This window comes from Engraulis encrasicolus, chromosome 20 (assembly GCF_034702125.1).
Source record: "Engraulis encrasicolus isolate BLACKSEA-1 chromosome 20, IST_EnEncr_1.0, whole genome shotgun sequence".
Taxonomy (NCBI): domain Eukaryota; kingdom Metazoa; phylum Chordata; class Actinopteri; order Clupeiformes; family Engraulidae; genus Engraulis; species Engraulis encrasicolus.
The window spans coordinates 47,825,622-47,834,139 of record NC_085876.1 but is presented as its reverse complement, the minus strand read 5'-3'; the positions used below and the strand labels follow the sequence as shown (position 1 = coordinate 47,834,139).

At 48.9% G+C, this 8,518-nt stretch overlaps 1 protein-coding gene across 1 annotated transcript in view; it reads left to right on the top strand.

Moving 5' to 3' along the window:
• tbc1d5 (TBC1 domain family, member 5) overlaps positions 1–5,909 on the top strand; it is a 38,351-nt gene extending 32,442 nt beyond the window's left edge. The window contains exons 18-22 of the mRNA XM_063186039.1: positions 701–918; positions 1,877–1,973; positions 2,568–2,647; positions 4,428–4,745; positions 5,180–5,909. Coding sequence (XP_063042109.1) covers positions 701–918; positions 1,877–1,973; positions 2,568–2,647; positions 4,428–4,745; positions 5,180–5,515 — 1,049 coding nt within the window. The 3' untranslated portion in view covers positions 5,516–5,909. The remainder of the gene's footprint in view (positions 1–700; positions 919–1,876; positions 1,974–2,567; positions 2,648–4,427; positions 4,746–5,179) is intronic.
• The last annotated feature ends 2,609 nt before the right edge of the window (positions 5,910–8,518 follow it).

The following is an 8,518-nucleotide window of genomic DNA, read 5'->3' as shown; positions in this document are numbered from 1 at the left end:
AACAATAATAGTAAATAATCCGTTGGATAGTGTGAGCTTCCTTGTGAGAAGATCTCAAATTTTGATATGTTCTGATTTTGTTTTTCTTTCATGATTGGGCTAATTATGACAATCAAATCCTTAAATGTCATGATCACTTTTCTTTGATTTCTGTAGAGCATTATCAGACAGAATTTGTACAACACACACACACACACACACACACACACACACACACACACACACACACACACACACACACACACACACACACACACACACACACACACACACACACACACACACACACACACACACACACACACACACACACACACACCAAAGCCAATACTCTCCTCCTGTCACCCATTTATTTTCTGTCTTCCCTCTCTTTACTCCATCTCTCCAACCCCTGTCTGTCTGTCTCTGTCTCTCTCTCTCTCTGTCTGTCTCTGTCTCTCTCTCTCTCTCTCTCTCTCTCTCTCTCTCTCTCTCTCTCTCTCTCCTCTCTCTCTCTCTCTGTCTCTCTCTGTCTCTCTCTCTCTCTCCCTCTCCCCCCCCCCCTCTCTCCCTCTCTCTATCTCTCTCTCTCCCTCTCCCTCTCTCTCTCTCTCCCTTTCTCTCTCTCTCTCTCTCTCTCTCTCTCTCTCTCTCTCTCCATCTCTCTCTCTCTCTTTATCTCTCTCTCTCTCTCCCATCCCCTCATCACTTCTTCTTCCAGGTTATTCGTCGTCTAGACCGGTAAGCTCCTCCCCCAGTATTGAGAGTCTATCTAGCGGGCGGGACCATGCCATGCAGTCTCCGCCCCTTCATGGATCCAGGGGGCGGGACTCCAACTCCAGCACTTCCTCCCCGCCCCTCTCGGCCAATAAGAAGGAGTCTTTCTTCAACATCAGTCGTTCCCGTTCCCACAGCAAGACTATGGGGAAGAGAGACACGGTTAGTCACTCAGACACGGTTAGTCAGCCAGACCCTCTCTCTCTCTTTCTCTCTCTCTTTCTCTCTCTCTTTCTCTTTCTCTCTCTCTCTCTCTCTCTCTCTCTCTTTCTCTCTCTCTCTCTCTTTCTCTCTTCTTCTTTCTTTCTCTCTCTATGTCTCTCTCTCTCTCGCTCTCTTTCTCTCTCTCTCTCTCTCTCTCTCTCTCTCTCTCTCTCTCTCTTTCTCTCTCTCTCTCTTTCTCTCTCTCTTTCTCTCTCTCTCCCTCTCTCTGTCCCTCGCTCTCTCTCTCTCTCTCTCTCTCTCCCTCTTTCTTTCTCTTTCTATCTCTCTCTCTCTCTCTCTCTCATCACTGTATTGCTGCAATTATATTACATAGTGTTACATTCGTATATATTACAGAGAGGTCTATTTTTGTCTTGTCTCACTCTTTCTCTCCCCTCTCCTTCGGTGTGTGCGCGTGTTTGTGTGTGCGTGCGTGTGTGTGTGCGCGTGTGCGTGCGCGCGTGCGTGTGTGTGTTTGTGTGTGTGTGTGACGCGTGTGCGTGTGTGTGTGTGTGTGTGTGTGTGTGCCTGCGTGCGTGTCCCTATGTGTGTGTGTGTGTGTGTGTGTGCGTGCGTTCGCGTGTGAGTGTGTGTGTGTGCGTGTGTGTGCGTGCGTGCGTGTGTGTGTGTGTGTGTGACGTGTGTGTCTGCCTGCGTGTCCCTATGTGTGTGTGTGTGTGTGTGTGTCTGCGTGCGTGTCCCTATGTGTGTGTGTGTGTGTGTGCGCGTCCGTGCGTGTCCCTATGTGCGTGTGTGTGTGTGTGTCTCTGTGTGTGCACGTGCCTGCCTGCCTGTGTGTGCGTGTGTGTGTGTGTGCCTGCGTGCGTGTCCCTATGTGCGTGCGTGTGTGTGTGTGTGTCTCTGTGTGTGCACGTGCCTGCCTGCCTGTGTGTGCGTGTGTGTGTGTGTGCTTCAGGAGGAGCTGGAGGCCCAGGTGTCGTTACTGCAGGGTCAGATTAACGACCTGGAGGCCATGAGCAAGTACTGTGCCAAAATGATGAACGCACACATCGGTAAGTAGCGCCACACAGCCAATCACAACACAGCTTATTCAACCAACAACCAATGAAGTTGCACTTCACTGAACTAGCAGTCAATTTATTATGGGAGTAAAAATACGAAGTATCATGACACACTGCTCTGAGTTGACAAGCAATTTTAAACCAATTGTCCTTCTTTTTTTCTGTCCTTAAACATGTTTGGGTCTTGAAGGACCATGTCAGAAATGTGGATGTCAGTGCAAACATTGCATGCTGTCTTAGTGCGTGCACATTTGCACACACACTTGCTCACTCTCTCTCTCTCTTAAAGCTACATCCACACACGTTACTCGCTTTTCGCTCACTCGCCACTCGCTCATGAAAGGTTCGCTAAACGTTCCCGCGGGTCAAACTGCCACTGAAAGAGCGAAAAGTACTGTCAGTTATCCGAACTCGGCATTTCAATTGGTTACTCGTTTACTCGCCTCGCTTGAAGTTAAAATATTTGTATCTCTTAATACTTGTTCTCTCCTCGCTTCACTGGAACACATAGACAGTAGTAGTGAGGGAGTAACTAGTAGCGATGTGTGTAAATGAGGCTTGACACATTTTATTATTTGTACGCAGGTAAAATCCAGGAGGTGATTCTGCAGGAACACATTCAGAAGGAGGATGAAGTTCTGGTGTCTTTGGCAGGGCTCAAACAGGTAAACAGACACACGTCCTTCATTTAGAAAAGAGAGATATCATCTGCACTCCTGCACTTCACAATCAGGTGCGTCACGGGAAAGGACTTGGTAAATGCAGGGGAAGAAAGGAGTCACCGGAGCATCTTCTTCAGATGTGGAGAGTCTTGGCACTTGCCTAATAAAACAAGTAAACTTCCACATCTGAAGATGCTCCATGACATGACTCCTTTCTTTCCCTACAAGTCCTTCATTATCTTTACCAGGGTTCCCACGGGCCATGGAATTTCTGGAATATCATGGCATTTCATAAAAGTTTTTCCAGTCATGGAAAGTCATGGAATTTTACCATTTTGCATGAATAGTCATGGAATATCATGGAATTATCAGTTGTGTAAAAGCAGAAACTTTTTTGTTCGGTGTATAACATTGTTTCTTACTGGTTGTCTTAAAACGAGTCGCCAGAGACTGTTTGGTTTCACACTGTTATGTGCAACATTCTAGAATGCAATGAGCTTCTGAAATCTGGCAGTGGCCCTAGGGATGAAGATAATCTTCAGTTTTCACACTTTTTTAAAAACAAATTTACGTCATTTTTTTACGGAAGTGGTCATGGAAATTCTGCTTTTTGGGTCTGGAAAGTCATGGAAAATCATGGACTGTTATATCTGAATTAGAGTGGGAACCCTGCTTTACGCTGCTGAACGTGAAGTCCGTGGGTACAGCCTGTTATCCTACCGAACCTCCCGTCCTCAACCAGTGCTTGTGGCCTCGCGCTTTGCTGATGCCTCTGTGGAGAGTTTACCTGCTGTCAGCCTAGCCAGCCACTTTACCTGCTGTCAGCCTAGCCAGCCAGGGAGAGAGGGGTGTAGAGCAATGGAGGGGGAGAGTATTGTTTGGAGAGAGAGAGAGAGAGAGAGAGAGAGAGAAAGAAAATTGGAGAGACAGAGAGAGAGAGAGAGAGAGAGAGAGAGAGAGAGAGAGAGAAGGAGAGGAGGAGAGATATAGAGAACAGAAGAGGAGAGAGAGAGAGAGAGAGAGAGAGAGAGAGAGAGAGAGAGAGAGGGAGAAGAGGGAGAGCAGGAGAGAGAGAGAGAGAGAGAGGATGAGAGATATAGAGAACAACAAAACAGGAGAGAGAGAAAGAGAGAGAGATAAATTAAAGAGAGAGAGAAAGAGAGAGAGAGAGAGAGACAGAGATAGAGATAGAGATAGAGAGAGAGAGGTACAACCTGAGTGGCAGTGTCCACAGTGGAGAGTTTACCTGCTGTCAGCCTAGCCAGCCACTACAACTTTTGGGGGACATTCCTTCAGTCAACATCGAGATTGCAGATGAGAGAATGAGCTTTGCATTGCACTTTTGTGAGATATTGAATTAAACTTTTGTTGTTGATGACGTCTTGCGGCATCATCACGAGGCCTCAAGCTCAACGGAGGACGGGAGTGAGGACAATGGGAAGAACCCCATGTCTTATCTGTGTGTCCGTGTGTGTGCGTGTGTGTGTGTGTGTCCGTGTGTGCGTGTGTGTGTGTGTGTCCGTGTGTGCGTGTGTGTGTGTGTGCGTGTGTGTCCGTGTGTGTATGTGTGTGCGTGTGTATGTGTGTGCGTGTGTGTCCGTGTGTGTGTGTCCGTGTGTGTGCGTGCGTGTGTGTGTGTGCGTGTGTGCGTCTGTGTGTGTGTGTGTGTGCGTGTGCGTGCGTCTGAGTGCGTGCGTCTGCGTGTGTGCGTCTGCGTGTGTGCGTGTGCGTGTGTGTGTGTGCGTGTGTGTGTGTGTGTGTGTGCTCTTGTGTGTGTGTGCAGATCAAGGACATCCTGAAGGGGGCGCTGCGCTTCAACCAGAGCCAGCTGGAGGCCGAGGAGAACGAGGAGATCAGCATCGCCGACGACCACTACACACACTCACAGCAGCAGCAGCAGCAGCAGCAGCAGCAGCAGCAGCACGCACACACACACGCCCACGTGCCACACACACACCCTCACGCTCCACACTCCGCCAACACACACCCCCAGCCGCACGCGGGCCAGGCGCGGCCCATGGAGCAGGAGCTGCAGACGCAGCAGAGGCCAGAGAGGGTGAACGACGTGGGCACGCCAAGCACCATAGCCCCCGCAGAGCAGGTACGCACCACACACACACACTCCTGATTTTTTTGGGGGGGCAGGGCTTAACAGCAGAACTTATGGAATACCTTTTTTTGTCAAATGTGTGCTATTTACTGTAGTGTCATCATATAATCATAATAATTGACTCTCTATCTCCCTCTCTGTGTTATTGTTTCAACTCGATATTATGACATTTTATATTGTTTGACAGCAATATTGATATCACGATATAAATTCGATATATTGCACAGCCCTACCCACATTACTCCAGGAACTATAACCAATACCATGTGATGTCTGTAAGTTGCTTTTATCCAAAACGACTTACAGACGTTGGCTACTGTAAGTGCAATGTACTGTAATGTAACGCAACGCAACGCAACGCAACGCAACGCAACGCAACGTAACATAACGTAATGTAATGTTCCGTCCGCTCCGTGTGTTGGCAGGCAATGGAGGCGGGGCGTAACTGGGACGACTACATCCTGGTGTCTCAGGACGGTGGTGTCGGTGAGGGTGACGGTGAGGTTGACCCGGAAGCGGTGCCCTCCTCCTCCTCCCGCTCCTCCTCGGTGGTCATGGCAGAGGAGGCCCTGCTCGGGGTCGGGGTCAGTCCTCCTGCCCCCACGCCCCCCATGAAAGCCCCCTTCCACGACCCCCTGAGCTCCGTGCCCCACGGCCTCCTGGGTAACAACGCCTCGGCGTCCGGCTCCTCCAGCCCTGAGGAGGGCAGCACCAACAGCAAGGACTCCGACTTCACCATCGTCAACCCCGCCGACCTTTAACCTTCAACCCCCATGACCTTCACCTTGACCTTGACCTTGACCAGAGGGCAGCCAGCGTTGGGACACACACACACTCCTCTGTGTCTGGCCCGGGCCTCAATACAACAGGAGCCTGAATCAGCTGCAGGGGTGGGGAACCTATGTCTTGATGACCGTTTTCAGCCCTTGAGGCCACCTTATCTGGCCCCCGATATCATTTCAATATTCTGCAGTTTCATATGAAATATAACATGTTGTGTAAAGAAATCTTACAAATTGCATTTTGCAGTACAATTAAGTTATATTTTCCAGGCAGGGACCGAGTGAAGGTGGGGTCTGTTGTAAAGGTGGCCTCCTTCAATATAGGTCTAAAGTGTAGGGCCTGGAATCCTGCCTTGTGATCATAGTACGGACCTTAGAGACTTAATTACTTATTATTAGACTTAATAACATCTGAAGTGGCCCCTCCCTCCAATAATAAAGCTACAGTATGGACATAATTAGCTTTAGGGCTTCCGCTCCGCACACTGGCTCTGTGTGTTTTCAATACAACCTCGCACGCCGGTGCCCATATCCGCAGACATCAGCTGGCGATTAGGGATGAATTCTGTTTTGTCGGAGCCACCCATTGACTATCCACGTTCTGCTGTGGCGAAACTCTGGGTGGCATATAGTCTTTATATACGTAGATATGCGGCTATGATGAGGGCCTAGTCTTAGTGGCTATGATGAGGGCCTAGTCTTAGTGGCTATGATGAGGGCCTAGTCTTAGTGGCTATGATGAGGGCCTAGTCCTAGTGTATCAGATCAGATTTTATACATAATCATGTGGCTGTGATTCAGCAATCCAATATTCCAATATTGTACACATGTATAGTATCTGTCTCTCATATAGCCTAGCCTAGCTCAGGGATGGGCAACTGGAGGCCCGGGGGCCACATGCGGCCCACACCTCCACTCAGTGTAGCCCGTAGATAAGCATCATTTAAATTTCTGCATTAACAGTAAACATGAGCATTTTGGTCCTTCTGTGAATCTTAACATTTGGTTATTTATCAAGGACATCATGTTAACATGCCAAATGTACAAAAAAAAAATGTTATTTATCATTTTGAAGCTTCTGTCGTAGTTGAAGTGCGTGGTCATGTGGCCCTCTGATGTTGGCCCTCGTTATCACGAAAGTTGCCCATCCGTGGCCTAGCTGCACTCAGCTGTCATGTAGGTCTGCATATCATACTGTATTGGGCCATACTGAGGTTCCTGTCTGACCTCTTCGCGCCGTTTATCCAGTCACGTTTGGGCCTAATCGGGTTAGATTTCACCCTGATGCGGCACGTACCTGGTTCTGCTTTGGCCCCAATCTGAAGGCGTTTTTTTTCTTTTTTTTGGTCCTCATCAGGGGTGCATTTCTCGAAACCGTAGTTGCTAACTATGTTAGCTACTTTGTTGTTTGCAATGGAATTTCCCATTGGCAACTACCCAGGTTGCTAACTGGCTAGCGACTATGTTTTCGAGAAGCGCACCCCAGATCAGCCCCAGTAGTCCCCTTTCCCAGAGCTGGCTGGCTGGCTGCAGTCTGGGACGGTCATGATGTGGGTCTGAGGTGTGGGTCTCTCTCACTGGCGTAACACCAGTACTTCAGCGCCCCCTGCAAGCTACCAAGAATGGGCCCCCAAACTAAAAAAGAGGACCTAGTATCATGTGGAGGGGGCCCGTTTCTTCACGTCAAGGGCCGAAGTGGGCCCCCCACCTCGTATGGGCCCCCCTGCCTCGCTGGGGCTGCAGGGGTATACTTAACCCCCTCTCTGTCTGATAATGTCTGTACTTTAGCTCCCCAATCAATGTGGGCCTCATGTGGGCCTGGGCCGGGCCGGGAGTGGCCCCGAGCTGGCTGCCGTCTGGGGCATTTGGTCTCCAATGTCTGTATCATATACTGTATCATAATAATAGTGTAATAATAACAATAATACACCCTGAGCCCTGTGATCCACCATGCACCTCTCAGCTCTGCTCTCTGCTCTGCACACCTCTGGGGCCTCTATACCACAAAGCTGGTTGAGGAGTAAACCAAGTTAAGTTAAATCATCATGAGGTAAATCATCTAATAGAAGAGCCTGGAGTCCTCATTTTGCCCTCTTTCGTCATGTTGAGGACTTTAGGCTCTTCTATTAGATGCTTTACCTCTTAAACTGGTCTACTCCTGAACCAGCTTTGTAGTATGGGCTCCTGCTCTGCTCTGCTCTGCTCGGCTCAGCACAGTAGAGCGCAGTTCCCCCTCCCCGCCACACGGTGGCACTGTGGGCTGTCCAGGAGAGGCTGCTAACTCGCTCACCTCGCTGGCTCACTTGCTCTGTGGGTAGCTCAGCTCAGCATGCTTTATTCTACTGTAGATGCTACTATAGACTATAGCCTCTAACATCCTCACCCCCTCTCTTCCTCTTCCCCCCCTCTCTCTCTCTCCCTCCCTCCCTCCCTTCTCTCTCGCTCTCTCTCTTTGTCTGTCTATCTCGCTATAAATGATTGTATAACTGTAATTATTGCTAGGCTGTCAGTTGAAGAGGGTCTTCATTCCAGTGGTAATTCACTATATTATTATAGACACGCTCTCCAACCAGAGGCCCTTTCAGCTTAGTCCCCAAATGCACATATGTATACACACACACACGCACAGAGACAACACAACCCCATCACACACACAAACATCACACACACACACACATCTCCCTCTCTTAAACACGTAAACCCAAACACTGTTACACCCCTATCCTCTCTCACAGACTCACACACACATTCTCCTTTTTTACACGGCTGTCTCTCAAAACAAAACAAAAAATCTGTCTCTCAGACACACACACACACACACACACACACACACACACACACACACACACACACACACACTGACATGGCAGCCATTGTGACTAGCTCCAGTGCCTGAATGATGCTTAGATCTGTGATCAGAATTTGTTGTTGTCATATTTTGTTGGTTTCTGTCTTTTTTTTTTTTTTTAATGAACGTTTTTA